The sequence below is a fragment of the Hyaena hyaena genome, unplaced genomic scaffold (assembly GCF_003009895.1).
Source record: "Hyaena hyaena isolate Hyena2069 unplaced genomic scaffold, ASM300989v1 scaffold_34, whole genome shotgun sequence".
Classification (NCBI taxonomy): domain Eukaryota; kingdom Metazoa; phylum Chordata; class Mammalia; order Carnivora; family Hyaenidae; genus Hyaena; species Hyaena hyaena.
Genome location: NW_024080665.1, coordinates 3,527,472 through 3,544,258, shown reverse-complemented (window position 1 = coordinate 3,544,258; position 16,787 = coordinate 3,527,472). Strand labels below are relative to the sequence as shown.

General features: G+C 35.7%; 1 protein-coding gene across 6 annotated transcripts in view; it reads left to right on the top strand.

Moving 5' to 3' along the window:
• GDPD4 (glycerophosphodiester phosphodiesterase domain containing 4) overlaps nucleotides 1–16,787 on the top strand; it is a 155,173-nt gene that overhangs the window by 49,054 nt on the left and 89,332 nt on the right. For all 6 annotated transcript variants that reach the window (XM_039228674.1, XM_039228676.1, XM_039228672.1 and 3 more), the window contains one exon: nucleotides 11,049–11,205. In XM_039228674.1, the coding sequence (XP_039084605.1) occupies nucleotides 11,049–11,205 (157 nt within the window). The remainder of the gene's footprint in view (nucleotides 1–11,048; nucleotides 11,206–16,787) is intronic.

The window sequence follows — 16,787 nt, the reverse complement described above, 5'->3', positions numbered from 1 at the left end:
AGGATCCAATCCAAAGTTTTCATCATATCAAAATGTGCAAAAAAAAAATCTCAGCTTAAATGAGAAAAGGTAATTAATAATTTCAAGAGAAACAGATGTTGGAATCATCTAAGAATTTTAAAGCAGCTATCATAAAGTATCTCAAACAAACAATTATGAACACTCATTAAACAAATGAAAAAGTAGAAAGTCTTAGCAAAGAAATGGAAGGAATAAGGAAGAACCGTATGGAAATAAAAGTTCTTAGAGAAAAAACAATAATTTAAAAGGTCAACCTGTGTGTGTGCGTGCGTGTGCATATGTGTGTGTATGCACTCATTTTATACATATATAATCATTTTATACATACACACACAATCATTATTTTATACACTTAAAACAAATACAACAGTATGTCAGTTATAGCTCAGTAAAATGAGGGGAAGAGTCAAGCTCTTAGCATTTGAATTACTCCCTCACTTAAAAAGCACTTTCAGGGGCGCCTGGGTGGCTTAGTCGGTTAAGCGTCCGACTTTGGCTTAGGTCATGATCTTGCGGTTCGTGGGTTCGAGCCCCGCGTCGGGCTCTGTGCTGACCTCCAGCTCAGAGCCTGGAGCCTATTTCAGAGTCTGTGTCTCCCTCTGTCTCTGACCCTCCCCCGCTCATGCTGTCTCTCTCTCTCCTAGAAATAAATAAAAACAATATTAAAAAAATAAAAATAAAAAGCACTTTCAATTTGGCTTCCAGAGTATCATACTATCATGATTTTATTCCTTTCTGGATTGTTTCCTATATGGTTTTCTTTTGCTCACTCCTACCATCTCTTCTTACTCTCAAAATGATGGAATTTTTGAGTTCTGTGATAAAATATCTGTAAAGAAAGTCTAATCCCTACCCCCCAAAGTGAACTTGTTTTGACAGTGTTCACCCCATTTTGTAAAATTGCAAATACATTGTTTCAATGATATGTCACATATGTTTATATAAAGTTTTCCTTTGAATGTGATATTTTTAAGATACATTTGAAAAAGAGGAGGCGTGTCTATACGTCAAAAGCAAGTAAGGTATACGGGTGTTTAGTGTCTGAGAGAAAGCATATGGGAGGCCTTGATAAAATCTATGCAAAGACTTTTGGCTGCTGAGGTTTATAGCATAAAGGCCCAGCTAGATACCCTAAGCATGGAGCAACACCTCTCAGAGACACTAAATCCTGTTTTCGGAGGCAATGTTGATCTCCTGTGAGCTAAAAGGAGAAATGTTGACCCACTGCGAGTCAAAGGAAGTTGAAGCAGAGAGACTGAAAGATCGCAGCAAGCTTGTGTGGGCCTTATTGCCCATTTTCCCCCTCCAACTCAATCTCTACTAACTTTTTAGGGGAAGGAAGTATAAATGTCGTACCAAGCAAGTGTGTGCATGTCCACACGTGTGTGTGTGTGTGTGTGTGTGTGTATGTATGTGTGTATGAGAGAGAGAGATCATTAATTTCAGTATTGCCTGCTCTTTAATATCCATGATGAACAAGATGTCAGATATTTCAGTAAAGATGTGCCATGCCAAACCATAATAGAGCCGAGGCAAAAGGTGAAGTCATTAATTCTGTGTTTGAAATTTGGCATTTTGTTTGTCATGGATTTTTCCTAAATTTAGATTTTAAAAATATTGCATTAAAATAGTATTTATCTTGCTTACTGAATTTTTGGCACCCTCCTTATATTTTATACCTGAGGTGAGTGCCTACTATTTTGCTCTTTGTTTTCTTATTTCCTGTCTAATTTTAGACTAATGGAGTATTTTTTTTAGGACTCTATCTCCACTGTTTGCTTATTAGCTATACCTTTTGTCTTAGGGGTTGCCCTGGAGTTACAATATGATTTTTAACATTTCAGCTCTTTCTCTAAATATACTTTTTTTGTGTATAAAATACAAATCTTTTTTAACAGTATACTTCCATCTCGCCTCGCCCATGTGACCTGTTACTGTCATGAATCCTACAATTCATTGTCTTAATTTTTGCTTTAAATGGTTGATTATCTTTTTAAAGATTAAAAATGAGAAAAAAGTTTTAAATGTTTACTCATGTAGTTATCTTTTCTGGTACTTTTCATTCTTTTGTGTAGATCCAAGTTTCCAGTGGATATTTGCTTTTTGCCTAACAATATCTTTTAATTTTTCTTAGAGTACAACTTTATTGAGAAAAGAATCCTGTCTGTTATTTATATGAAAACATTTTCATTTTCCTTTTATTTTTAAAATATAAGTGTATTTTGTGCCTTAAAGTGATTTTTGTATGCTAGAAACATTTTACTTTGATTTAAATCAAAATAAGTATTCAGTTTATTAAATTCAGAACCTTGATTCTTAAGCTTATAATTTTAGTTTATAAACCTTATTCCATTTATAAGTCTTAACTTTTTTATTAGGGTTTTAATTTTAATTTCAGTGTAGTTGACATACAATGTTATATTAGTTTCAGGTATGCAATATCATGAATCAACAATTCTATACATTACTCAGTGCTCATCATAAGTGTTCTCTTAATCCCATCACCTATTTCACCCATCCCCTGCGCCATCTCCCCTCTGGTAGCCATCAATTTATTCTCTATAGTTAAGAGTCTGTTTCTTGGTTTGTCTCTCTTTTTCAATCCTTTGCTCATTTGCTTTGTTTCTTAAGTTCTACATAAGAATGAAACTAAATGATGTTTGTCTTTCTCTGATAGACTTAACTTCATTTAGTATTATACTCTTTAGCTCCATCCATATTGTTGCAAATGGCAAGATTGCATTCCTTTTTATGGCTGAATTATATACCACATCTTCTTTATCCACTCATCTGTCAATGGACACTTGGGTTTCTTCCATAATTTGGCTATGGTAAATAATGCTGCTGTAAGCATAGGGTACACATATCCCTTTGAATTAGTGTTTTTGTATTTTTGGGGTAAATACCCAGTATTGTGATTACTGGATCAGAGGGTAGTTCTATTTTTAACTTTTTGAGGGATCTCCACACTGTTTTCCACATTGGCTGCATCAGTTTGCATTCCCACCAACAGTGCATGTGGGTTCCTTTTTCTCCACATCCTTGCCAACACTTGTTTCTTCTGGATTTTAGCCATTTGACAGGTATGAGGTGATTATCACATTGTGGTTTTGATTTTCGTTTCCATGTGATGAGTGATGTTGAGCATATTTTCATGTGTCTGTTGGCCATCTGGTTGGTTTTAGAGAAATACCTATTCATGTCTTCTGCTTATTTTGTAATTGGATTGTTTATATTTGGGGTGTTGAGTTTTGTAAGTTCTTTGTATATCTTGGATACTAACCCTTTATCAGGTATGTCATTTGGAGATACCTTCTCCCATTCCATAGTTTGCCTTTTAGTTTTATTGATTGTTTCCTTTGCTGTGCAGAGCTTTAAACTTTTTTTTAATGTTTATTTATTTTAAATGTTTATTCTTGAGAGAGAGAGAGACAGAGCATGAGTGGGGGAGGGGCAGAGTGAGAGAGGGACATAGAATTAGAAGCAGGCTTCAGGCTCTGAGCTGACAGCAAAGAGCCTGACGCAGGGCTCGAACTCACGAACTGCAAGATCTTGACCTGAGCCAAAGTCAGACGCTTTACCAACTGAGCCACCCAGGTGCCCTGATGTTTGTTAATTTTTGAAGGAGAGAGAGAAAGAGTGTGAGCAGGGAAGGAGCAGAAAAGAGGGAAACATAGAATCTGAAGAGGGCTCCAGGCTCTGAGCTGTCAGCAGAGAACCTGATGCAGGGCTTGAACTCACGAGCTATGAGATCATGACCTGAGCTGAAGTCAGATGCTTAACTGACTGAGCCACCCAGATGCCCCATTTTTAAAATTTTTTTAATGTTCAGAAACTTTTTATTTTACTTTATTAAGATTTTAATAATTTATTTTAAATTTACATCTAAGTTAGTTATAATGGTGCAATAATAATTTCAGGATCCTTAGTGCCCCTTACTCATTTAGCCCATCTCGCCTCCTACAACCCCTCCAGCAATCCTGTTTGTTCTCTGTATTTAAGATCTCTTATGTTTTGTCCCTTTCTCTTTTTTTATATTATTTTTACTTCCCTTCCCTTATGTGTGAAGTCATATGAAGTCAGGCTATTTGTCTTTCTCCAACTGGCTAAATTTGCTTAGCATAATACCCTCTAGTTCCATCCATGTAGTTGCAGATGGCAAGATTTCATTCTTTTTTGACTACCAAATTATACTCCATTGTGTGTGTATATATATACATATATACAATACTATATATTATATACAATATATACTATATATATATTTCATTCTTTTTTGATTGCCAACTTATACTCCATTGTGTGTGTTTGTGTGTGTGTATGTGTGTGTGTGTGTGTGTATACACACATACACCACATCTTCTTTATTCATTCATCCGTCGATGGACATTTGGGATCTTTCTGTACTTTGGCTGTTGTCAGTAGTGCTACTGAACTGCTATAAGGGTTCAGATGCATATACCCCTTCGAAACAACACACCTGTATCCCTTGGATAAATACCTAGTCGTGCAATTGCTGGGTCATAGGGTAGTTCTATTTTTAATTCTTTGAGGGGCCTTCATAATGTTTTCCAGAGTGGCCGCACCAGTTTCCATTCCCACCAGCAGTGCAATAGAGATCCTCTTTCTCCGCATCCTTGGCAATCTGTTGTTGCCTGAGTTGTTAATGTTAGCTATTCTGACAGGTATCTCATTGTGGTTTTGAGTTGTATTTCCTTGATGATAAGTGATGTTGAGCATTTTTTGATGTTTCGGTTGACCATCTGGATGTCTTCTTTGGAGAAGAATCTATTCGTGTCTTTTGCCAATTTCTTCACTGGATTCTTTGTTTTTTGGGTGTTGAGTTTGATAAATTCTCTATAGATTTTGGATACTAACCCTTTATCTCATATGTCATTTGTAAACATCTTTCTCGCATTCCATTGGTTGCCTTTTAGTTTTGCTGATTGTTTCCTTCGCTGTGCAGAAGCTTTTTATTTTGATGAGGTCCCATTAGTTCATTTTTGCTTTGGTTTCCCTTGCCTCCAGAGATGTATTGAGTAAGAAGTTGCTGTGGCCAAGGTCAAAGAAGTTTTTGCCTGCTTTCTCCTTGAAGATTTTAAAGGCTTCCTGTCTTACATTTAGGCATTTCATCCATTTTGAGTTTATCTTTGTGTGTGGTGTAAGAAAGTGATCCAAGTTCCTTTTTCTGCATGTCGCTGTCCCAGTTTTCCCAGCACCACTTGCTGAAGAGATTGTCTTTATTCCATTGGGTATTCTTTCCTGCTTTGTCAAAAATGAGTTGGCCATACATTTGTGGGTCCATTTCTGGGTTCTTTATTCTGTTCTATGGATCTGAGTGTCTGTTTTTGTGCCAGTACCATATTGTCTTGATGATTATGGCTTTGTAATACAGCTTGAAGTCTGGGACTGTGATGCCTCCTGCTTTGGTTTTCTTTTTCAAGATTGCTTTGGCTATTCAGGGTCTTTTCTGGTTCCATACAAATTTTAGGATTGTTCGTTCTAGCTCTGTGAAGAATACTGGTGTTAATTTTGATACGGATTGCATTGACTATGTAGATTGCTTTGGGTAGTATTGACATTTTAACAATATTCTTCCTATCTAGGAGCATGGAATGTTTTTCTTTTTTTTCTTTTTTCTTTTTTTTTTTGTCTTCAGTTTCTTTCATAGCTTTCTATAGTTTTCAGTGTATAGATTTTTCTCCTCTTTGGTTAATTTATTCCTGGGTATTTTATGGTTTTTGGTGCAGATGCTTTTTATTTTGATGTAGACCCTGTAATTTAATTTTTGTTTCCCTTACCTCAGGAGACATATCTAGAAAAATGTTGTTATGGCCAATGTCAGAGAAATTACTTGCCTGTTCTCCCTTCTAGGATTTTTGTGGTTTCAGGTCTCACATTTAAGTCCCTAATCTATTTGAGTTCACTTTTATGTATTGTGTAAGAAAATCGTCAGAATGGTCCAGTTTCATTTTTTAGCATGTAGCTGTTCAGTTTTCCCAGCACTGTTGAAGAGACTGTCTTTTACCCATTGGATTTTCTTTCCTGCTTTGTCATAGATTAACTGAGCATGTAATTGTGGGTTTATTTCTGGATTTTCTGCTCTGTTCTATTGATCTATGTATCTGTTTTTGTGCCAATATCATACTATTTTGATGACTGCAGCTTTGTAATATAAAGTCTGGGATTGTGATACATCCAGTTTTATTTTTCTTTTTCAAGATTGCTTTATTTGGGGCCTTTTATGGTTACATATAACTTTTAGGATTGTTTGTTCTAGTTCTTTGAAAAATGCTGCTGGTATTTTGGTAGGGATTGCATTAAATTTGTAGATCACTTTGGGTAGTATAGATATTTTAACAATGTTTGTTCATCTAATCTGTGAGCATGAAATGTCTTTCCATTTGTTTGTGTCATCTTCCATTTCTTCCATCAACATTTTGTCAGAGTATGAGCCTTTCACTTCCCTGGTTAAGTTTATTACTAGATATTTTATTCTTTGTGTTGTAATTATTAATGGGATTATTATTTTTTTTAATGTTTAGTTTTGAGAGAGAGAGACAGACAGACAGAATGCGAGCAGGGGAGGGGCAGAGAGAGGGAGACACAGAATCTAAAGTAGGCTCCAGGCTCTGAACTGTCAGCGCAGAGCTGGACACAGGGTTCAAACTCACAAACTGTGTGTGAGATCATGACCTGAGCTGAAGTCAGATACTTAACTGACTGAGCTACCCAGGGTCCCCTGTAAATGGGATTATTTTCTTAATTTACCTTTACTGCTTCCTTATTAATGTTAGAGAAATGCAACAGGTTTCTGTACATTGATTTTGTATCCTATAAGTCTACTGTTCTAACTATCATTTTTGAGGACCTCTAAATAATACTTAATTCCATTTAATTTAGATGTTTTAAAATGCATTTATACATTTAATATATTGTTTTGGTACTGTAGTTATCTGACTGAAATATTTTCAGAATACTTAAGTAATTCTTATAAATCTTATAAAATGTATTATAAATTCTTACAATACAGTAAAGGTTAACTCTGTAGACCTTAATTTCTCATATATTGTTCAAATCCATAAATATAGTGAGATATGAGCTTATACTCACAAATCTAGATAAGTTACTCAATTTCATATTTTATTAAAAATTCTTTTAATGTTTTAAATAAACATTTTTTTACAAATGTAATTTGTATTAGTAAACATTATTTAATTTTTCATTTTTCCACTCTGAAATATACTTATTTACCAAGAAAACCGTTATTTCACTTACATTGCATTACCAAGTAAATGTTATATTGTAGCCTTTTTCTTTGGTAATTTTTTTAAAAATTGTGATAAAATAATACACAAAACTTATCATTACTTCCCTTTTTTAACAATATTTTTTGTTTCTTTTCCTCATACTCAATAACTTCTATTGTCCCATTTTCAAGTTCACTTATTCCTTCTTTTGCCTGCTTAAATCTGCCTTTGAATCTTTCTGGTCACTTTTTCATTTCAGTTATTGTACTTTTCAGTTCCAGAATTTCTTTTTTGGTTTCTTTTTTAGATTTTTAAGTCTTTATTAATATTTCCCTTGTGTTCATACATTGTTTTCTTGACTTTATTCCCATCTTCCTTTAGTTCTTTGAGTATTTTTAAGATGATTATTTTAAAGTCTTTTTGTAGTATATCTGCCATCTGTGAATGGGCCATACTTCCTGTTTCTTTATTATTTTGTTTATTGAAAACTGGACATTTGAATCTAATAATGTAATACTGGAAATCAGACACTCTTCGTCCCCCTATTTTGTTATTACTGTTATTATTTTTAAATCACTGTAGGATGTCTCTGAGCTGTGAGTCAGCCTGAGGTGTAATATTAAGGTTTTCTCAGGTTTTCTGATCCTTTCCTTGAGAATGCACAGTCACTTTCTAATTGTCCTCATATATGTGGCAGTTTGTAATGTGCTGGTCTTTAATGTCTAAGAAAAGGAGAAAACGAAGGAGACTAAAAAGAGTGTTAGTCTTTTAAATTTCCCAGCAATCACTTCAGCCAGAAGGGGAGGACTTTGCAAGAGTGGGAGTAGGTACAACAATGGCTGCTTGCCTTTCTGGGTACCCTTCTGTGGCAAAAAGCAGCAAACAGTGGCCAGAGCACAGATCCCCTATATTTGGAGTATGGGGTTGTTTTTGCCACTCTGGCTCTCACAAGCTACTGTTAAGGCTCCTTTTAGAACTATACACAGTTGTTTGCTATGTGGCTGGAGTGGGGATTGGTTAGTAAGACCTAAAATTGACCAAAATTAACCCTGGTTCATGTGCAAGCCTTCCCCTGGAGGTTGTAAGCTTTCAGTATATTCCAGAGTTCCAAAATAGTCACATTAGACAGAGTCGGCCAGTGCAGTTGTTTCTAGTTGGGGATACAGATTCCTGGTGCTTCCTACTCTGCCATATCCTCAGGAACCTCTTTTCTTTCATTTTTGAAGGATTTTTTTTCAATAAAATTTGTTTACAGTGTATTTATTTTGGGGGGGGGAAGGAGGGAGGGAGAGAGACAGAGAGAGAGAAAGAGAGAAAGAGAAAGGTAGGTGCAGAGAGAGAATCCCAAGCAGGCTTTGTGCTGTCAGCACAGAGCTAGATGCAGGGCTTGATTTCATGAATTGCGAGATCATGACCTGAGCCGAGATCAAGAATTGGACACTTAACCGACTGAGCAACCCAGGCACCCCTTATTTCTGAAGTATTTTAAGTTGATAGTTATTTCCTTCACCATTTAAAGTGTGTTGTTTCACTGTGTTTTATCTTTGATATTTTTTGAGGAGAAGTCGGCTCTATGCTTATCTTTGCTTCTCTCTAAATTTGTCCTTTGATTCCCTCTGCCTACTTTTACAATTTTCTTTTCCTCATCAGTTTGAGTGTTTCTCATCAATTTAGATGTAATAATCTTTAATGTGGGGTATATATGTATTAAATATGAAGTGTATTTGTCCTTCCTGGTATTCATTAAGATTCTTCAATTTGTTGCATAATTTTCATCAGTTTTTAGAATTTTTCACTTTTATTTCATCAGATTTTTCCCTGTGTTTCCCCTATTCTTAGGATTCTAATAATACAAATATATTACTTGACTAATATTGTCTCACAGATCATTTGAGTAGAGTCTGTTGCTACGTCTTCAAATCCACTGAACTGTATATGATCTATCATACCTAATCTGATGTTAATTTTATCCAGTGGAATTTTTATTTTAACTGTTATGTTTTTTCAGCTGTGGAATTTCCATTTCTTTATTTTTTGTGTCTTATGGTTATATTTTCATGTTTTCTTGACATTATATATACATATCCACTTTTTGTTTTATATTATTTAATATTCTTGTTGGTTAATTCTATTTCATTTCTGAGTTTGTCTTTATTGAGTAATGTCTTATGGTTATGGTTAAATTTTTCTGCTGCTTCACATGTCTGGTAAATTTGGGTTAAATGCTGGACATTGATTTTAACAGACTGAATGCTATATTTTGTTGTATTCTTTGAAACAATTTTGGAATTTTCTAGCAAGGGGTTACTTGAAGTTAGTTTGGTCCTTTGGAGGCTGTTTTTAAATTCTTTAATGGAAGCCCTAAAGTCATTCTAGTTCTGTGGGGCACCTGGGTGGCTCAGTTGGTTAAGTGTCCAACTTTGGCCCAGGTCATGATCTCACAGTTCCTGAGTTCAGGCCCCATGTCAGGCTCTGTGCTGACTGCTCAGAGCCTGGATCCTGATTGGAATTCTGTGTCTCTCTCCCTCTGTCTCTGCCCCTCCCCTACTTGTGCGTGCTCTCTCTCTCTCTCTCGCTCTCGCTCTCTCTCAGAAATAAATAAACATTAAAAAAATTTTTTTAATAAAAGTCATTCTAGTTCTAAATTATTCCCATTCTAGGGCATGGCCCTCTGGAGTGTCTGAAGAATGCCTTTGTAATTATTGAAGTCTCTTTTCTCTTGCTGAATGGAACTTTACATCTGTGTGTGTGCTCTGCAGATTGTCTTAGAACTTTCTGGTAATTTTTCTTTCCTTGAAAGTTGTTATAGAGTTTTAATCTGCATATGTACTAATTAATATTTAACCACACACTCAACAGATCACTGCTGTTTCCCTGGATCTCTCTCTCTCTTTTTTTTTTTTTTATAGCTCCTTCCTTTGTGAGACTAACCCACAAATTCTAGCTGTCTTGACCTCTCCTTAATTTGTTTTCTTTCTACTCATTTCAGCATGATAGTTGGGTTCCTTTTAGGTTCCCCTTCTCTGTGCCACACTCAAGTATTCACCTGCAAGAAGGAAGCCTGAGTAATGAGGGACTAATTTCATCTGTTTACCTTTTTTTCAGAGATAATCGTACTGTGTCCCCAGTTCCCCACTGGGCTGAAAAAATTATTTCCCTTGTTTTCTCTAGTTTTCTAGTTGTTTATAGGCAGGAAGCTAAGTTTCAACTCTGTTACACCCTCATGGCCATTACAGAGTTCTCTTCACAGGTATTTTAACAAAAAAGAAAGCTTTTCATAAATCCAGAGATACTTAAAGGCAAATAACAGAGGATAAGGAACTTTTCAAGTGATACCATCTGATGTGAAGCATCTAGAGCTAGAAATACTCACAGCAGATGCCTAGCTGGGAAATGGGTCAGAATAGGGAGATTGTGTGGATGCCTGATTAGTATGTTTCTGGAGACCTCAGAGTTTTGCCCAATTCCTACCCTGCTTCCTTTACTCACAGGTTACTACTGTACCTATTGTTTTCTTGATGCCAGAAAGCCCTTAGATAGAGAAGCTACTTTTTCAGTATTACTAATATTATTATATGTCACAAAATACTGATTTCTAGAGCATAAAAATATTGAAGTCAAAGTGTAAATGACTAGTTCTTAGTCCTTTGATGAAATTTGGGAGGGAGTAAGGAACCTCAGTAAGACTTGTGACATTGATGGGCTTTCTGAGAACCCTGTCTACCAGGGTGTCTGAATTCAGCCTGTCTCCCTCTTCTTTTCCCCTTCTGCCTACAGTTATGATCAGGTGCCTTTTCTCATGCATGACAATGACCTGAGAAGAACAACCAATATTAGGGAGGTCCAGCCAAATGCCTCCTTCACACATTCTAGCTTCTTCCTGTGGAGTTTCCTGTCGACTCTGAATGCAGGCAAATGGTTTGTACAATCACGGGTAAGACACATTCCCCAGCTCAACAAACCTGCATTGAATCCCTCTACTGTACGAGGTCCTATGCTGCTCCTATAAATAAAGACAAGCATACACAAGATTTCATCCCACTTTGGCAGCAGAACTGTAGCATTGGCAGGAGGGCTTTTCCAGGAATGCAGTCAGTCTAATTGGTACTTTCTATATTCATTGGAAATTCTGAAGATGAGCTTGCCAACTTACTTTTGTCATTTAATTCCTTTTTATCCAAGCATCTCATAAACTTTCAGTGTGTCTGCCATGTACATAGTATTTTCCTAGGCATTTTGAGTAGCTCACAGTCCTAGAGGAGGCATACTGGGAAACATATTTATGCTTGACTCCTTTTGATTGTTCAGTAAATATTTATTTTGTACCTTTTGGGTATGAGGCATGTGGAATACAATGGTGAATAAACACACAGTCAGCCCTAATGGAGTTCACAGGCTAGAAGAGACAATTACAGTGCACTGTGATAAGTACTGAACTAGAGTCAGGTAGCTTAGGAGCACACAAGAGCAACTTCTAATTCAGTCTGAGAGATGGAGATGGGGGAATCTTGAAGAAGTCTAGTAAACATGTGGTAAAATATAAAGCATTGCTGTATGTAGTATAATTTATCCTGAGTATTTTAAATTTTTTTAACGTTTATTTTTGAGAGACAGAGCATGAGTGGGGCAGGGGCAGAGAGAGAGGGAGACACAGAATCCAAAGCAGGCTCCGGGCTCTGAGCAGTCAGCACAGAGCCGGATTCAGGGCTCAAACCCATGGATCACGAGATCATGACCTGAAGTCCGACGCTGAACTGACTAAGCCACCCAGGCCCCCCTATCCTGTGTATTTTAAAGTGGCTAAATTAAAGGTCAGATTTGCATATGGTGAAAGTCAAACCTGCCTTCTCAAAAAGATTAAAGAAAACAAAACAGCTTACAATTTCCAGCTAATAATATATCTAGTGGGAATCCATGTGCCCTAAGTTATACCAATCAAATGTATCCATGCACTTATCTTTGAAAAACTTTGTAGCTGGTGTGAGGGAGACCAGAGCGGAGGGTTATTATGTAGGACAGCTTTCACTATCACTAATGGAATCACTGCTATCTATTGGCTCAATTGAATCTTTTTCTTTTTGTGCAACTTTAACAAGGAACCTATCCAATGATCTAGAATGAAGCAAAGCATTCCTAAGCTTACTCTTGTATGGAAAAGCAAGGTACTGTCCATAGGTGCTTTGAAGTGACAAAAAATACACTAGTGGCAGTTGTGGGCACCTTCCAGTGTTCTGAAATATCACTAATTTCTGCCAAACACCAAGGCCTGAAACTGAGCATGGAAGACGATCACCCACAATATCACAGTGAGAGAGAGAGAGAACCATTGGCTCAGTTGTGATCAGGTGACATTTGGTGTCATGTGCTACTCATAAGACATTGCTCATTTATGAAGTTAAAATTTATTAGTAATGTTCACTCATCTTGCAGAACACTCACAGAATAAATTACTAAAAAAAAAAAAAAAAAACACCCAAGGTTTTATTGTAGATGAGAGGTAAGTTGGGGAGTGGGTGAAATCTGTGAAAGGGATTAAGACTACATTTATCATGAAGAGCACTGAGTAATATATAGAATTTTTTAATCACAGTACTGTATACCTGAAACTAACATAACACTGTATTTAACTATACTGGAATAAAATTTAGGAGCATACATATTTATGATTGTTTTGTGTTCCTCATGTATTGACCCCTTTATCATTATATAATGTTCTTCTCTGTCTCTTGTTAACTTTTTTGGCTTGAAGTCTATTTTGTCTGATAGAAATATGGCTATGCATGCTTTCTTTTGTTTATTTGCTTGTAATATCGTCTTCTGCCACATCACTTTGAGCCTGTTTGTGTCTTTAGAACTGAAGTGAGTCTTCCTGAAGGTGGCATATAGTTGGGTATTATTTTTTTTAATTCATCCAGCCTCTCTGTCTTAATTATGTTTTAACTGGTGAGTTCAATCCGTTTACATTTAGGATGATTACTGATATGTAAGGATTTACCACTACCATCTTATCTTTTGTCTTCTGATTATTTTGTATCTCCATTATTTCTTTTTCCTTGTGTTTCTGCCTGCCTTTTAAAATTAGTGGTTTTCCACAATGGTTTGCTAGGTTTCAACTTAAAAAATTTTTTTTCTTAATGTTTGTTTATTTTTGAGAGAGTGTGAATGGGGAAGGAACAGAGAAAGAGGAACAGAGGATCCAAAGCAGGCTCCATGCTGACAACAGTGAGCCCAATGTAGGGCTTGAACTCACAAACTGTGAGAACATGACCTGAGCAGAAGTTGGTTGCTCAACTGACTAAGCCACCCAGTGGCTTCACTGGGTTTCACTTTTTTTTTTTTTTTTTTTTTTTGGTGGTTTGTGTCTCTGCTCTAGGTTTATGTTTTGTGGTTATTATGAAGTTTGCATAAAATGTCTCCTACATAAATACTCCTTTTTCTGCTGATAGAAGTTTATCTTTATTTGTCTATATAGATTGTATACTTTTACTCTTCCCCTTTAATATTTTTGCTGTCAGAAATTATCTCCTTTTATGTTGTGAGTTTGTTAACAAATTATAGTAGTTATGGTTATTTTTAATGGTATTTTTGTTTAACCTTTGTGCTATAATTGTTTATCATCATATTCCAAAATACAGTTACAGTGTTCTAATTCTACTTTTGTATCACGTTACTCAGAGTTTTTGTGTACATGTGTCATTTCAGGTAGAAGAGCTCCTTTCAGTGTTTTTTATAAAGCAGGTCTAATGGTGGTAAACTCCACTAACTTTTGTTTGTCTGGAAGTCTTTATTTCTCCTTCATATATGAAGGATAACTTTCCTGGATAAAGTATTCTGGACTGACAGTTTTCAGTTTTTCAGTACCCTAAATATGTCATTCCACTCTCTTCTGGCCTAGAAATCTGCTGATAGTCTAATATGGGTTCCTTTGTAGGTGACTTTAAAAAAAAATCCTGGCTGCCTTTCACATTCCTTATTATTGACTTTTGACAGCTTGTTTATAATGTGTCTTAGAGAAGGTCTTCACATTGAGATAGTAAGGTGATTCATTGGCTCCATGGACTTTTGTGTCCCAACTCTTTCCTCAGGTTTGAGACGTTTTCTACTGTTTGTTCATTTGTTCGTTCATTCTCTTTCTCTCTTTCTCTCTTTCTCCCTTCCTCCCTCCCTCCCTCCCTCCCTCCCTTCCTTCCTTCCTTCCTTCCTTCCTTCCTTCCTTCCTTCCTTCCTTCCTTCCTTATGCTTTTTCATTTTTGAGACAGAGCACAAGCAGGAGAGAGGCAAAGAGAGAGGGAGACACAGAATCTGAAGCAGGCTCCAGATGACCTGAGCCGAAGTTGATGCTTCAATGACTGAGCCACCCAGGCACCCCTCCACAGTTATTTCTTTTTTTTTTTTTTAATTTTTTAAAATTTATTTTTTAGAGAGAGAGAAACCAAACACAAGCAGAGGGGAACAGAGAGAGAGGGAGACACAGAATCCAAAGCAGGCTCCAGGCTCTGAGCTGTCAGCACAGAGCCCAATGCAGGGCTCAAATTCGTGAATCACAAGATCATGACCTGAGCTGAAGTTGAATGCTTAACCGACTGAGCCTCCCAGGTTCCCCCTCCAACTGTTATTTCTTCAAATAAACTCTTTGCCCCTTTCTCTTCTTCTGGTATACCCATCATTTTTATTTTGGCTCTTCTAAGGGAGTCTGATAGTTCTCATACGGTTTCTTCATTTGTTAGAAATCTTAGCTCTCTCTTTTCTACCTAAATTATTTCCAGATTCCTGTCTTCCAGCTTGCTTATTCTTTCTTCCATTTGATTTGCTCTATTTCCAGTGTTTTCTAATGTATTCTTTCTCATTTGCTGAGTTCTTCAGCTCCAGAATTTGTTTGTTTTTTTAAAAATATTCCCAAATGTTTTTAAAAACACAGCTCTAAATAACCCATAGATCAAATAGGGCTTATCAAAGGTAATTAGATAATATTTTGAACTGAATGAAAATAGAAGATACTGAAATTGGTAGAAGTCGACTAAAATTGTGCTTAGAGGAAAACTCCTGGGATTATATGCTTATATTAGGAATGAAAAGTCTCAAATCAGTAATCTAAGCTTCCTCTTTAAGAAGCTAGAAAAATAACAGTGAATTAAACCAAAAATAAGTATAAGAAAAGTAATACAGAGCAGAAATGGAATGGAATGGAATGGAAACATAGAAATAGAAAATGTCAGTGAAACTAAAGCTTATTCTTTGAAGAAATCAACAAAATTGGTAAGCTTCTAGCTAAGTGACCAAGACAAAAAGACACAAATTTCCAGTATTAGAGATGAAATAAGGTTCATCCATCCAGACCCTCCAGACATTAAATAAGATAAAAATGAAAAACTAGTAATAGTGGAGCTGACTCATATTAGCTCATAAGAGCCAATTATTAAATATCAGAATTTTTGGAATCAGTTGTTAAATCACTTATGAAATTAGGCATGGTTGTAGTATTTAACCAACAAAAAATTGACAGGCACTACAATCAGATTTTTATATTCCTCAAGAGCTCCTTGTTAAGCATTTAACAGCACATCATTCTTTATGAACAACCCTGTGAGTATAATATGAAAATTTTAGGTGAAATGGAACAATTTTTTGAAAACACAAGCTACCAAAACTCAGGAAGAAATATGTAACCTAAATAGTCCCGCATCTATTCAAGAAGCTGAATTTGTAGTTTAAAAACATCCAACAGGAAACCAATTTGTAGATGTGCTCACTGGTACATTCTACCAAATGCACAAGAAAGAAATAATTCTTCTATTCTCTTCCATGAAATAGAAAAGTAATAATCTCTAGTGCATTTTTATGAGACCAGAATTTCTCTTATAACAAATCTATAAAAAGGCATTTTCAAGAAATCTCAAGACTGATAAAACCTATGAATTCAGATATAAAAAATCATTAACAAAATATCAATCTGAATCCAGCAATATATAAAAAGGATAATATACTGTGATGAAAGAGGTTTTATCCTGAGAATGCAAGGTTTATAGTTGAAAATCAATTAATTTAACCCTGTTAATACACGCAAAGAAGAAAATTTATAATCTCAATTCATGTAAAAAAATTATTTTGTAAATTCAACTTCCATTCTTGATAAAAACTCTCAGAGGACTAAAAATATAAAGGAACTTCCTTTACTTGATAAAGATAATTCTGTAATATGCCTAACATCATACTTATTGGTGAAAGAATGAAGTTATTCTCCCTAAGACCTGGAAAAAAGAAGAATGTCTTACCAGTCTTATTCAACATCATATTGTAAATCCTAGCCAGTTCAATAAGGGAAGAAAAAGGCATACAGACTGAACAAGAAGAAATATAACTGTTTCTCTTTGTAGGAGACATGATTGTCTATGTAAAAAATCCCAAGAAATCTACAAAAAATATTCAAGAACTAATAGGTGAATTTAGTAGGGATACAGGATACAATATCAATATTTAAAGAAACAAAAAACAAAACAAAAAACCCTCAATCTAATC